This window comes from Hyperolius riggenbachi, chromosome 6 (assembly GCF_040937935.1).
Source record: "Hyperolius riggenbachi isolate aHypRig1 chromosome 6, aHypRig1.pri, whole genome shotgun sequence".
Lineage (NCBI taxonomy): Eukaryota > Metazoa > Chordata > Amphibia > Anura > Hyperoliidae > Hyperolius > Hyperolius riggenbachi.
The window spans coordinates 6,517,970-6,533,626 of record NC_090651.1 but is presented as its reverse complement, the minus strand read 5'-3'; the positions used below and the strand labels follow the sequence as shown (position 1 = coordinate 6,533,626).

At 47.0% G+C, this 15,657-nt stretch overlaps 1 protein-coding gene across 4 annotated transcripts in view; it reads right to left on the bottom strand.

The window, feature by feature from the left end:
* The window catches only part of CDON (cell adhesion associated, oncogene regulated), a 165,363-nt gene that overhangs the window by 38,748 nt on the left and 110,958 nt on the right, over positions 1-15,657 (bottom strand). For 3 of the 4 annotated variants that reach the window (XM_068238788.1, XM_068238787.1, XM_068238789.1), the window contains exons 4-6: positions 14,928-15,074; positions 13,557-13,700; positions 12,282-12,572 (exon numbers count right to left, since the gene is read on the bottom strand). In XM_068238788.1, the coding sequence (XP_068094889.1) occupies positions 12,282-12,572; positions 13,557-13,700; positions 14,928-15,074 (582 nt within the window). The remainder of the gene's footprint in view (positions 1-12,281; positions 12,573-13,556; positions 13,701-14,927; positions 15,075-15,657) is intronic. The other variant, XM_068238790.1, reaches the window with a different exon arrangement.

The following is a 15,657-nucleotide window of genomic DNA, read 5'->3' as shown; positions in this document are numbered from 1 at the left end:
AGGACACGTATATAAGCCATACATTATAGGTCACATATATAAGCCGTACATTATAGGTCACATATATAAGCCGTACATTATAGGACACATATATAAGCCGTACATTATAGGACACATATAAGCCATACACTAAAGGACACATATATAAGCCGTACATTATAGGACACATATATAAGCCGTACATTCTAGGTCACATATAAGCCGGACAGTATAGCTGGCGAGCTGTTCCAGCGCACAATCTCTCTATACTGAGGAGAACCATGCAGCCTGTTGACCTCCACAACCTTCAGCTGCCTGTTTACTCCATTCCTTCCCATTCACAATACCCACCACACCCCCTACTAGAGAGAGGCAGCCATTATAGTTTCAGCCAGCAATCAGTAGTAGGCATGGCTAAAGCTGATAGGGCGAAGCAATCTCCATGCCCATGTAATGAAAAAGGAAGATATTGCGGGGCGGAGGATCTAGGCGTAAGCAGACAGGTAGCAGTCATTGAGGATCTATAAATTGGTGGAGGTGGTCATTTTCTTTTTCTTTTTAATTTTTTTTTTTGCTATGCAATATTTATATATTTTATTTATAGAAAAGACCGGATCTGAATATGGGCACTAGATACCCACCAAAAAATGAAGGTGAACTTAGATCTTTACAGGGTTCCGATACAGGTCATGGTGACCCAGCCCACTAAGAGACTAAGGGGATAAATAGACCAAAAATTCCTCTTCCTGAAAAACATAAAATGTATTTGCAATAATTCAGCTGTTAGCCATCATATGCCCCCCACAATAAATACATATGTAAGTAGATAAATGCTGCTCTGCTTACATATCAGATGTAAAGCACTGTCCACGTTTTGGTTTCTTTTCATTTTCAATTTATACTATTTTCCTGGCAGGGGCCATCTTGTGCCCTGCAGGTTAAAGAATTCCCCCCTCTATATCCCCCTCCTCCCCCCACTGATTCAGAACACAGCGGGGAGGATAAAGGCAGCAGACACAGACTCACCTAACAATGTATCCAAGTGCTGGCGTTCCCATCTGTTCTCTGCACTACCACCGAAGGCAGCGCAGAGAGTATAGAAGGGAACTGCAGCGCCTGGAACCATTATGCAGAGAGTCTGTGTGCGCTGCCTTTATCCTTCCCCAATATTCAGCACGGGGAAGAGGGAGAATTCTGCGGGCGGCAGATGCAGCAGAGAGGGAGCCCACATGCCTCTGGAGGAGGGGGGCCGAGGACAGTGACAGGAGACAGCCTCTGGCCCCCCTCCCTGCGCACTAACACGGATGAAATATAGAGAGTGAAGGGGAGAGCAGGCGGCCAATCGCAGCGCAGAGATATGAGTGACAGAGGCTTCAGCCAATCAGGCTGATACAGCATAGCATGTCACTTCTCTTTTGCGTCTGTGTTAGTCTGCGTACCATCTTAGAGCCTGGGTGCATGGGGGAGAGAAGGAGCACAGTAAGAGTGATTTTAAAGTTTGGATTTGCCTGGTTAGCATCCTCTTGACTATTGTAACAGCCTGCACTAGAACATTAATTTTGTATTTAATGCCTAACAGTTACTCGTTAAAGAGACACTGAAGTGAAAAAAAATGATGATATAATGATTTTTATGTGTAGTACAGCTAAGAAATAAAACATTAGGAGCAAAGACATACATCTAATATTGTTTCCAGTACACAAAGAGTTTAAGAAACTCCAGTTATCTATGCAAAACAGCTACTGAGCTCCACAACTTCCAAAGTCGCAGAGAGCTCTGTCTTCTGAAGCTTGTTATCTCAAGTGTCAGTCAGTATATTGTTTTTTGTTCTGCACAGGACAGGTCAAAAGTTCACAGCCTGCTCTGTAAAATCATTTAGAATGCTGAGTAGTGCGTAAATCTTCTGTCTCTTTAAAGAGAATCTGAGGTGAAAATAAACTTATGATATAATGATTTATAGTACAGCTAAGAAATAGGACATTAGCAGCAGACATATGAGTCTCATATTGTTTCCAGTACAGGAAGAGTTAAACTTCAGTTATCTATTCAAAAAAAGACCTTCTCTGAGCTCGGCGACCCAACTTGGGTTGGCTACAGTGCTGTTTTCTGAAGCACTTATCTCAACCTATCTCTCACTGTTACTTGTTTGTTTAAGATTTTACTGACAGGAAGTTCAAAGGGTCATAGTTTAAAATGCAGAGAGTAGTGTGTAAACTGCAAATATTAGAGAATGATGTAATGTTATAAAAAAAAAAAACGCTATATAACTGAAAATACAAATAGGAGACACTTTTCTTTGCTTTCTAGCAATTATCCGTACTACATAATCAATTCATTCTATAATAATTTTTTTTTTCGCTTCAGTGTCTCTTTAAGTAAGATCTTTGCGACTAGGTGAAGTTCCACAATATGCCACAAGAGGGCGCCAAAGCACTTCAAATGCCAAAATTACTCCTTAACTTGTGTTCCGCATATTGGCGCTGTGGAGTGTTGTACAGTGTTAGCCATCAGTAAAAGCAAAGAGGTTTGAATCAGGAGGATCCCATTTATTGGGTGACTTGTAAGAAAAAGAGTGCAAGCCTTCTTCAGATTCTACATACATACAGGAGTCTGAAGAAGGCTCATTGTCCAAAAGCTTATTCTTGTTCTCCAAAGTGAATAACAGTATCATCCTGATTCGTAACATCTTGCATATTGGCGCTGCGATGCGATTTATACCCGACAGGGCAACAACAATGCCAGCAACTGTTCCGAATGAGCATCCTAATCCTAAAACATCCAATAAATCCACCCGTAACCATCAGGTACAGATCAGCAGCAGTCCTGCCCCCCTAAAGAACGACCATTGGCTGAAAACTTTCTCCTTGCTTTTTAAATTAGCCAATTAATAGTAAATAGTATCATCACAATTAAAAGCTTCCTATAGTGAGTAAACAACCCAGAGACTGTGCATTCTATCACGCGACAGGAAATGATCGGTGCATGGAGGCTGCGGTTATAATGTCTTTCATGAATTTTAATTTCCTTCCCAAAGCATAAGATACATTCTACAGCTTCACAGGAGCCAAAAGTCACTCCCACAATGCATCACTTCCGGCCACAGAGTGAGATCATTCCGGCATGTCCCGGAAAAGCCAAACCCCCATCCAGAGCTGCTTCTTCACAGCGCAACCTCCTGTTCAGCTTACATAGAAACATTCATCAACTCTCTGCACAGCCACCTGGAGCTCTAGTAACAATACAAACAACTAGACTGCAAGTTGTATTCGATGCAGTAATGGAAGAGATAGTCGCTTCCAAAATGATTTGCATGCAACATTCTGTACTAAACCCTTTCACCAGCGCTGAGGTCTCCTCTGCAGAAAGGGTCTCTGCTCCGCCCACACCAGTCAGCAAGCAACAAACACTTCATGATTATGAACCGGAGATCCGCACTGAGGCTTGTCTGGTTCTACCATTCTAGGGAACACACGCTGCACATAACAGTCCACCATCTCCAGGGAGCGACAAACTGCTGGACTCCCACCATATAAATGGGCAGTGCTGGCCAGACCACAATGCATCCTGGAATACACCCAAACCAGGGGAGTTCATCCTATACAGGGCCCAGGATCTCAAGGCGAAAGGAGGTGCTGAGGGGAGTGGTCAATTTACCCCCCCCCCCCCCCCCCGAGATTAGCGATCATATTTGTCGCCATTTCAGAGAGTAAATAGAGGAGAGGGATTCTCTGCTCAAAAACCCCACCAAGGGCGCTCCGGCAGGCTTTCTGGAGCTGCCATTGGGCAGCTCTCTCCCTGGCCACACCCCCTGCCACCCACATCCCCACCCCGCACGTTGGTGAGAGAATGAATCTCTCATTCCAGCGTCATGACACAGAGGTCATGAAAGTGAAAGTTGGCCATTGCGGACTACAGGAGCAGCGGAGGCTACCTGATCCGCTCAGCCCCGGGGATCAAGTAGCCCAGTTTTTTTATTTTTTTTATTTCAAGAGCCCACTTCAGGCTCTCTAACCTCTTGAGGACCGCAGTAGTAAACCCCCCTAAAGACCAGGACATTTTTGTGTAAATAGGCCACTGCAGCTTTAAGGCCTTGCTGCAGGGCCGCACAACACAGCACACAAGTGACCCCCCTCCCCCCCCCCCCCTCCATTTATTTATTTTTTTACAAATATTTATGTTATTTTTTTAAAATTAAATTTACGTATTTTTTTTTTTTTCACCAACTCCCTCCCTCCAGCCAGCCAATCACGGCAATCGGCTGTCATAGGCTTCAGCCTATGCGAGGCGATCGCTCTCCGTGTCACACGGCTGTCCCCAGTACAGCGTTGCTGTAGATCGCAGCTCTGTACAAGCTAATTAAACGGCTGTTTCGCAGTCTAACAGTCACTGAGCCAATGGGAGACTGAAGGCGGAGCGGACCAAGCGGAGATGCGCGCCTCCTGCAATACAAGCCCCAAGAACTTTACTGCGATCGTTAGGCGGCCCTGGGGCAACCGCCGTGGCCACGCCCATCGGATAAACATACAGTCATTTAAAATGTTTTATTAGCAACATAAAGTTAAACATTATTTGGCTGCAGGGCGGAATTGTTTCTGCCGCTAGGGCCTGTGCCTTCTCCACCCTGACAGGGTATGCAGAGGTGACATATGACATGTGATCGGGATCAAGGAGACTGTGACAGTGTAACAGCGCCACCTGGTGGTGGAAGAGGGGTGGAGTCTGTTCTATCACCCCGCTGTAATGCTGAATGGTCTCCTGGATCCCGATTACATGTCATATCACGTGATCGGATGTGACCGGGACCCAGAAGACCTCCCGAGCAGGAGGGGAGGAAGAGCAGAAGCCGTACGGAGCAGGTGAATAGAACCTCTTATTACTACGCACTCGTTTGGCTGCCTAGAGGTTTACACTGCACAAACAGCTTCAAACTATACAGCTCGTTTGCAGCTGTCATTGGATTGAATGGCAGCTGCAAAGTGAGAAGTGAAGTGAGAGTGATATGAAGGCTGCCATATTTATTTCCTTTTAACCACTTTATCCACCACTACAGTATATCTATGTCCTCTGTAACTTTATCTAAGCCACGGGGACGTAGATATAAGTCTTGTAGCAGAAGCCCAGCTCCTGTGCACACCTCCGGTACTATCTGATGCAGCACCAATTGGTGAAAGGGAATATATGTTCCCTGAGCTAATCAGATTGATCTTTACCATTAAAAACACTTATTTTCTCAAATCATAGTGAAGCATGCACCCTGCAGCATTTTTTTAAAATCAAATATCTTCAACATAAATTGTGACAGGAACTGTAGAAAAGTAGAAACAGCCAAACAAAATGTGTTTTTTTTTTAATCTACAATAGCGCTTTTTAACTTTTAAACTGGAATTGGTAAAACTGAGAAATAATGGGTTTTCTATTTTTACCTTGTTTTCCCATTAAAATGCACAGAAAACAAAATTGTTCAAGGGAAAAAATGCCATACAATGAAAGTCTAGTTTGTCTTGAAAAAAACAAACTATATATTTCATTTAGGTGTCATAAGTAGGGATAAACTTAATAGTGATTAAATAGGGACATAGCTAAAATGTAAAAACTGCTCTGGTCCATAAGTGGGAAACAAGGTCTGGGTGTGAAGTGGATAAACAATACCAGTTGCCTGGCAGCCCTGCTGATCTCTCTGGCTGCAGTAGTGTCTGAATCACACACTTGAAAACAATGCTTGTTCAGGGGCTATGGCTAAATGTATTAGCAGCAGAGGATCAGCAGGACAGCCAGGTAACTGGTAAGGTTTAACCATTTAATGACACCCTAACATATTAAAACGTCATGCTTTACACTATTAACAGCAACATGACGTTTTAATACGTCACGCGTTCCCGCCGCCGCTACCGCCGTGTGTGCGCCGCTACCGCCGCCGATTCCACCGGGATCCCGTGCTGAGTGATTGGGGAAGAGGACCGAACGGTCCTCTACCCAATCGCAGTGCCTGGAGTGAATGGACGTGACCGCGAACAGCGGCTACGTCCATTCACAAAAACAGGTAATTGTTACTTTTCAATAAAGTGTAAAAAAAAAAAAAAAAAAAACGATAACGAAGTGTTCACTAGCGCCATATTGTGGCCAAAAAGTATGTTACACATACAAAATACATACATACATACATACACAATTACATACACATCATTAATAAAATTACACTTACAACCCTCCCACCCAAAGAAAAAAAAACACTTGTAAAAAAAATTCAGCTTAAAATAAATAAATAGTTTCCTTATGGACTCCGCTTTTTTTAATCTATATTTTATGGGGGAAAATGTATTTTAATTTATTACATTGGGGCTGGTAATTATGGCCAGAACAAAAAAAAAACAAAAAAACAGAAAAATAACACCTATATTTCAAAAAAATATATTGTCGCCATACATTGTGATAGGGACATAATTTATATGGTTTAATAATCGGGACAACTGGGCAAATAATATGCGTTTGTTTTATCCACAGGAGAAGGTTTAATTTTAAAACTATAATGGCTGAAAACTGAGAAATTTTTTTTTTTTTTCTCATTAAAACGCATTTAGAATAAAAATATTCTTAGCAAAATGTACTACCCACAGAAAGCCTAATTGGTGGCGAAAAAAAAACGAGGTATAGATCATTTTCTTGTGATAAGTAGTAATAAAGTTATTAGGGAATAAAAGGGAGGAGCACTGACAACTGAAAATTGCTCTGGTCCGTTAGAGTAAAAACCCTTGGGGGTGAAATGGTTAAAGTGAAATAAATATGGCAGCCTCCATATCCCTCTCACCTCGGGTTCCTTTAAGACGAAAGCAGCCCTGCAGTTCTGCCAATGGAAAGGAGTTTGAGGCTTGAACTGGAGGAACATAGTGACTACATAAGTCACACTTTGCAGTACGACCAGACCGTGTGCCAAGATGCTGAGGACACGGGGGACTGATGTCAGCGATGTCACCTCCGAAGGTGGCACTTTCTGGCCGGGGGGTGGGGGGACATCGGCCGGTACACAGGGCACACTCTTCAGTCCGGGCACGGCGTGGAAAGGTGCGAAGTGATGGAAGCAAGGCCTGGTGTAAATCGCCCGCAGTAAGACGCGTTGGCGTGCCGCTAATGGAGGACTTGGATCAGAAGACGAGATGCCAAGCAGGCCGTACAAGACCCACATCCATCAATGAGACACCTTGTCTAACATAATCGCGGCCTTGTTGTGGTGGCATCGCGAGCGTGCCAAGAGGGATGTGTGCCGCGATCTGCCAGCTGTGCCGAATTCCGTGCCAGAGAAATGAGTGTTTCTATTACATAAGCCTGGAAATAAATCCAGATAATTGCAGCGCTCAACCACAACTCCTATTAAACAGCGAAAACCCCTCCAACATACATGTTCTGTATATGAGAGGCCCGGCCAGCCCAGTGACAGCGAGGAGGCATGGAGACGTGTATATGAGAGGCCCGGCCAGCCCTGTGACACCGAGGAGGCATGGAGACGTGTATATGAGAGGCCCGGCCAGCCCTGTGACAGTGAGGAGGCATGGAGACGTGTATATGAGAGGCCCGGCCAGCCCTGTGACACCGAGGAGGCATGGAGACGTGTATATGAGAGGCCCGGCCAGCCCTGTGACAGTGAGGAGGCATGGAGACGTGTATATGAGAGACCCGGCCAGCCCTGTGACAGCGAGGAGGCATGGAGACGTGTATATGAGAGGCCCGGCCAGCCCTGTGACAGGGAGGAGGCAGGAAGACGTGTATATGAGAGGCCCGGCCAGCCCTGTGACAGTGAGGAGGCATGAAGACGTTTATATGAGAGACCCGGCCAGCCCTGTGACAGCGAGGAGGCATGAAGACGTGTATATGAGAGACCCGGCCTGTTCTGTGACAGCGAGGAGGCACAGAGACGTGTATATGAGAGGCCCGGCCAGCCCTGTGACAGCGAGGAGGCACGGAGACGTGTATATGAGAGGCCCGGCCAGCCCTGTGACAGCGAGGAGGCATGGAGACGTGTATATGAGAGGCCCGGCCAGCCCTGTGACAGCGAGGAGGCACGGAGACGTGTATATGAGAGACCCGGCCAGCCCTGTGACAGCGAGGAGGCATGGAGACGTGTATATGAGAGGCCCGGCCAGCCCTGTGACAGCGAGGAGGCACGGAGACGTGTATATGAGAGACCCGGCCAGCCCTGTGACAGCGAGGAGGCATGAAGACGTGTATATGAGAGACCCGGCCTGTTCTGTGACAGCGAGGAGGCACGGAGACGTGTATATGAGAGGCCCGGCCAGCCCTGTGACAGCGAGGAGGCATGGAGACGTGTATATGAGAGACCCGGCCAGCCCTGTGACAGCGAGGAGGCATGGAGACGTGTATATGAGAGACCCGGCCAGCCCTGTAACAGCGAGGAGGCATGGAGACGTGTATATGAGAGGCCCGGCCAGCCCTGTGACAGCGAGGAGGCATGAAGACGTGTATATGAGAGACCCGGCCTGTTCTGTGACAGCGAGGAGGCACGGAGACGTGTATATGAGAGGCCCGGCCAGCCCTGTGACAGCGAGGAGGCACGGAGACGTGTATATGAGAGGCCCGGCCAGCCCTGTGACAGCGAGGAGGCATGGAGACGTGTATATGAGAGGCCCGGCCAGCCCTGTGACAGCGAGGAGGCACAGAGACGTGTATATGAGAGACCCGGCCAGCCCTGTGACAGCGAGGAGGCATGGAGACGTGTATATGAGAGGCCCGGCCAGCCCTGTGACAGCGAGGAGGCACGGAGACGTGTATATGAGAGACCCGGCCAGCCCTGTGACAGCGAGGAGGCATGAAGACGTGTATATGAGAGACCCGGCCTGTTCTGTGACAGCGAGGAGGCACGGAGACGTGTATATGAGAGGCCCGGCCAGCCCTGTGACAGCGAGGAGGCATGGAGACGTGTATATGAGAGACCCGGCCAGCCCTGTGACAGCGAGGAGGCATGGAGACGTGTATATGAGAGACCCGGCCAGCCCTGTAACAGCGAGGAGGCATGAAGACGTGTATATGAGAGGCCCGGCCAGCCCTGTGACAGCGAGGAGGCATGAAGACGTGTATATGAGAGACCCGGCCTGTTCTGTGACAGCGAGGAGGCATGGAGACGTGTATATGAGAGGCCCGGCCAGCCCTGTGACAGCGAGGAGGCACGGAGACGTGTATATGAGAGGCCCGGCCAGCTCTGTGACAGCGAAGAGGCATGGAGACGTGTATGAGAGGCCCGGCCAGCCCTGTGACAGCGAGGAGGCATGGCGACTATACGAGTTGCCTGGCAGCCCTGCTGATCTATTTGGCTGCAGTAGTGTCTGAATCACACCTGAAATAAATACGGCATCCTCCATTTCACTCTCCCTTCAGGTTCCCTTCAAATGACAGACATAGCCTGATCACACACTACTCCATTCAGCATCAGTGAATATGAGCAGTGAAGCAGTGAATACGAGCAGTGAATACGAGCAGTGAAGCATTGAATACGAGCAGTGAATACGAGCAGTGAAGCATTGAATACGAGCAGTGAATAAGAGCAGTGAAGCATTGAATACGAGCAGTGAATAAGAGCAGTGAAGCATTGAATACGAGCAGTGAATAAGAGCAGTGAAGCATTGAATACGAGCAGTGAATACGAGCAGTGAAGCAGTGAACACGAGCAGTGAAGCAGTGAATACGAGCAGTGAAGCCGTGAATAAGAGCAGTGGAGCCGTGAATACGAGCAGTGAAGCCGTGAATACGAGCAGTGAAGCCGTGAATACGAGCAGTGAATACGAGCAGTGAAGACGTGAATACGAGCAGTGAAGCCGTGAATACGAGCAGTGAAGCCGTGAATACGAGCAGTGAAGCCGTGAATACGAGCAGTGAAGCCGTGAATACGAGCAGTGAAGCCGTGAATACGAGCAGTGAATACGAGCAGTGAAGCCGTGAATACGAGCAGTGAAGCCGTGAATACGAGCAGTGAAGCCGTGAATACGAGCAGTGAAGCCGTGAATACGAGCAGTGAAGCCGTGAATACGAGCAGTGAAGCCGTGAATACGAGCAGTGAAGCCGTGAATACGAGCAGTGAAGCCGTGAATACGAGCAGTGAATACGAGCAGTGAAGACGTGAATACGAGCAGTGAATACGAGCAGTGAAGCCGTGAATACGAGCAGTGAATACGAGCAGTGAAGCAGTGAATACGAGCAGTGAATACGAGCAGTGAAGCAGTGAATACGAGCAGTGAATACGAGCAGTGAAGCCGTGAATACGAGCAGTGAAGCCGTGAATACGAGCAGTGAAGCCGTGAATACGAGCAGTGAATACGAGCAGTGAAGCAGTGAATACGAGCAGTGAATACGAGCAGTGAAGCAGTGAATACGAGCAGTGAAGCCATGAATACGAGCAGTGAATACGAGCAGTGACTCCTCGGCAATGTAGTCGCTGCCACAACTGTGCAGCGCTCACTTTGCAGATGAATTCTCATTACATCTGTCGCTCTTCATGTAGGACTATTTATCTCCATTGAAATTAAAATGACTTATGTAAAAAATATGGACCATGCATTCTACTGATGTTAGATTAAAAGCACAGAATCCACCCCTTGTCATTGTGATCCTTTGCTATACTGGAGTTACTAAACAAACCAGAATTAGTATGAAACTAATTAACTCAATTGTAGTATACTAGTAGATCTAAGCCTGTTTTAAAAACAGGCTCTAGGGTCTGTGTTGGAACACCTCACCCCTCCCCTCTCCTCCCCTGTGACCGCCGCCACCGCGCACAGCAGGCACACACACACTGTACACATACACAAAACTGTACACACACACTGTACACACACACACACACACACACACACTGTACACACACTGTACATTATACACACACACACACGGACGCAGAGACACAGGGGTTTTATTAAAGAGGATAGTTGCATTACTACTATTCAAGCAAAGAAACACGCTGCAGCTAGTTTACCATCAGTTCATGGGGAGAGCAACAGCTTATACTGTCCATAATGGAGGTAGCAGAGATCAGCACACACGGCAGCTAGTTTACTGTCAGTATAGGCACAGTGTAACAGCTCATACTGTACATACTGGAGGCAGCAGAGATCAGTGCGCACTGCAGCTAGTTTACTATCAGTACAGGCATAGAGTAACAGCTAATACTGTACATACTGGGGGTAGCAGAGATCAGCACACACTGCAGCTAGTTTACTATCAGATCAGGCACAGTAACTTATACGTAGCTTATACTGTACATACTGGGGGACATCATGCCTGTATCTTAAAACTGGTATAAAATAATAGTAAGTATATTGCATTATTGACCAGGGCACCATTTTAAACACACTGAGGTATAAATACACCAACACGTCAAAGCAAACCTGAAGTGAAAATAAAGTTATGAGAGAACAGTATGCATTTTATGAACGGTAAATACTGTAGATTGAACATTAGTATCATAGAACTGAGTCTCATATTTTTACTTTCAGTTTAATGGCTTCATTTTTAATACTGGATTCTAAGCAACAGCTGTGACAGTCCGATGTACAATCCCCTTAGCAAAACTGAAAAACAAACAGAAGTAATAACCCTTTGAGCTTTTCAGCACTATAACCTCCTCCGCAGCTTTTTCTCAGCCAGATAATAGCCTTTGCCTTGTATTTACTTTGCAGGAAATTGGACTGAATTTGACAAGCTGTTGTACAAGCTCAGACAATTGGTTAAGTGCCCATTTTCATCCTATGTCACTTCAGGAGCCCTTTAAGCAGCAATGTTTATAGATTTTGAACACGTAAGGCCGAGATGCAGCACAGATATCTCCTGTATCTGCAGACAGGGCACCCAGAGGCTATAAAATAACGACTTCCCTGGTCTTGTCACATCTCCTTACACATCCGTAGACAAACCGTACACAGCCGAGGCTTCCTGCAGCCAGCGGCCAACAAGAAAATCACAAACCGCTTTCCTCTGGCTGCTCAGAAGTCACAGTGCTAAAGTTATCAGACATCCCAGATCTAAAGCTGGCCAATCAGAGGAGAATTCAGTTTTTTTGCAGCTTGGAACTGCGCCAATAACTTCCTGACAATTGTGATTGGCCCAATATCAAGCCGTATAAAAGTTTACAGACAATTATCAGCATTTCACTCACCAGCTATAACCAAGACAGACACCTAGACTGTGCTAGGACGCTTGTGAACGCCAATAAACCACAGCTACTGATGCAAAGATCTCCAAATTCTCTCAACATATTAGGTAATCAGTGTTCTATAGATGTACAAAGTGTTTAGGAAGCTTACCGAGCACAGAGAGCACATAGTGAGCACGGGACAGTTCCAGCGTTCCATTGAGCAGAAGGCAAGTATAGTTCCCAGAGTCTAGTCTCTCCACCGTCCTGATCACAAGATGATTATAAAACAACGTCCTTCTGACGTCCTCTGTGGCATCACGTCCATCTTTATACCACTGGACAACGGGGGCGACGAGTCCTCCAGTATCACACTCCAGGGTGGCCCGCTCGTGCAGAGGTACCGATAGGTGCTGAAGGGTGGCCGGGACCACCGAGAGCCAATCCTGCTCAGAGGAACCTGCTGGATAAAGAAAAATATCAGTGCTCAGCCAATCACCAACAAGCGAGAATCAACGCCATCTACTGGCGGGAATGATATCCAATCACAGCCAGCAAACCTCAGAAATCCTCGGAAGACCCAACCGCCACCACCAAAGCATGATTAGTGTCACCTCTATGTGGACACAAAAGCCCACCCTAACCGTTCCTTAACACTAAATAACCCTCCCCCCCCTCCCCCCCCCCCCAAACCTATGCCTGTATGGAGCAGTGTTAGGCACCCAGTATAACAAGTCGGAACTCATACACAACTATCAGGAAATGCAGCTTACTTAGAACAGAGAGGAAGGCAGAGGGAATACAGGAATTAAAAATGCCATAGAGACCATCATCACATTTTACACACAGTGACATCTTAGGGTTGTTTTACTACACTGCAGTTTATGTAATACTCCTGTTGATACTTCAACATGCCTAACCCCGAACCCCCCTCAACCAACACCTAACTAAACTGCGGCTACAAATAAGACGTTTGGGAACCACCAGAGACACTCTCCCCCTCTCCCCCCCGTAGGAATTTGCGTGTCAGCCGCCCCCTACACTAGCTGCAGCTACAGCGGGCGCAAAGCCTCTGGTGCCCAACTTACATTAGTGCCTTTTGTGCTCCCAAATTTCCATTGTACCTCTGGTGCTAAAATTAAATGCTTCACTGTGTAGGACCTACTGATAGGACTGCACAGAACTGCAGCACGATGATGAGGTCACACAATGCTGTTCCTATTGTCTTTCATGTTACTAGAATCCAAGCAATATATCAATCAAAGCAAAGCTGTCATTATCTGACATACAGACAGACTCTTTCTAGACCACTCCTGGCAATAGAGGGACGTATCTCTATTCTGGGATCGGCTCGCTGCTTGTGCATCAGCGGCCCTACACTGGATATCTGGAAGATTGGTTCAGTTATCGGAATAGTCTGCTCATAGAACAGCAAATGGCCACTTACTGCTGACAGAAAGCTTGTATGTGTATGGGCTGGTCTTCCGCTCGTGAGAGACTGGGTTGTACGCAGCACAACGGTAAGACCCCCGATCCTCCAATGTCACATTCAGTATCTGCAGGTTTCCCGAAGGTAAGATGAGGTATTTGTCTAACGAGAAAACACAACAAATCAGCATCCAAACTGGTGAGCAACAAAAATGGGGGTACAAGACATGAAGGGTTCCTATGATCTGCGCCCCCTGCTGGCTGTAATCTGGTGAGAGCCTTGCTGGCTTCTATGGGGGTACAAGACATGAAGGGTTCCTATGATCTGCGCCCCTGCTGGCTGTAATCTGGTGCGAGCCTTGCTGGCTGCTATGGGGGTACAAGACGTGAAGGGTTCCTATGATCTGTGCCCCCTGCTGGCTGTAATCTGGTGAGAGCCTTGCTGGCTGCTATGGGGGTACAAGACATGAAGGGTTCCTATGATCTGCGCCCCCTGCTGGCTGTAATCTGGTGCGAGCCTTGCTGGCTTCTATGGGGGTACAAGACATGAAGGGTTCCTACAATCTGTGCCCCCTGCTGGCTGTAATCTGGTGCGAGCCTTGCTGGCTTCTATGGGGGTACAAGACATGAAGGGTTCCTACAATCTGTGCCCCCTGCTGGCTGTAATCTGGTGCGAGCCTTGCTGGCTTCTATGGGGGTACAAGACATGAAGGGTTCCTATGATCTGTGCCCCCTGCTGGCTGAAATCTGCTCTGAGCCTTGCTGGTTGCTACGGGGGTACAAGACATGAAGGGTTCCTATGATCTGCTCCCCCTGCTGGCTGTCATCTGGTGTGAGAGTTGCTGGCTGCTATGGGGGTACAAGACATGATGGGTTCCGTATTGGGGTACAAAACATGAAGGGTTCCCATGATCTGCGCCCCCTGCTGGCTGTAATCTGGCCTGAGCCTTGCTGGTTGCTATAGGCGACACAGGCAGTTCCCTTTTACTACAATAGAAGGAATTAGCATTGTATAGAGTGGCTGTAACCTTTTAGAACGTTTATTTTTGTCTCTGACCTTACTGAGGAGAAATGTGACAATGGTGAACTCCTACTCAACACTATATATCTTTATACATCCCGGGGATCCAACCAGTATAGCCCAGAATCCTGGTGGACGAAGTGCATAACACGATCACGAAAGAGCCAGGCTCCGCCTAGATGAAGTTTATAAGCAGTGACCCCTCAAACATTACTTCTAGCTTTGGAAATAAGGCCAAATGTTTATTGCTGCTCTACATTCTCTACTCAGGTGATTTACAACCAGAGATGGTTAAGAACGTCCAGTTGAAGCAAATGTTTGTTAAATTATTGCAGCATGGAATGGAGTTAGTCCCAACCAGCCACCCACCTGTAGACTTGTCCAACCATTTTCCCTTCACTCGATAACGGATATGCGCAGGAGGGACGCTGGGCGGAACGCCGCAGGAAATGACTGCATTGCTTCCTTCTTCAGCCACCCCTGTCAGAGCCGCGGGCGGTTTAAAGTCACCGAGATCTGTAGAAAGCAAAAGAAGGGGGTCAAGATGTGCCGGGACATATTCCAAGGCATTCCATAAATTGCTGTCATCAGACCATTCCACGCAAGGCAGGTTCAAGCTCCCAATCCGATAAAGACAATATGGCAGATTTATCAAAACTAGTGCCAGAAACATTCCAACAAAACTAGTGCCAGACAGGAGAGGAAGGGGAGGAGCTCTTCAAAGCCACCAATCAGAATCCTCGATCTTGGCATAGAGCCACCAATCAGAATCCTCGATCTTGGCATAGAGCCACCAATCAGAATCCTCGATCTTGGCATCTGATCCATATTTGCCTGAGTTTTGTTACAGTATTCCATGCACTGGTTTAGAGCAATCTGTCCACAGCCTGGACCAGACAGATTAGACACATTCAACAATATAAAATGGATAAATATGTTAGTCTATTCTTCCACCATAAATGAGTGTTTAGTGTCACCTCCAAATGGACAAGGGCTGCACTGGAATGGAAAGAAAAAAAAAAAACTTAGACGTAAGGGTAATTTTAGGGTTTGGTCCCACCCGGTCACTTTTCCACACAGAGTTCAGCTGTGAGAGGTC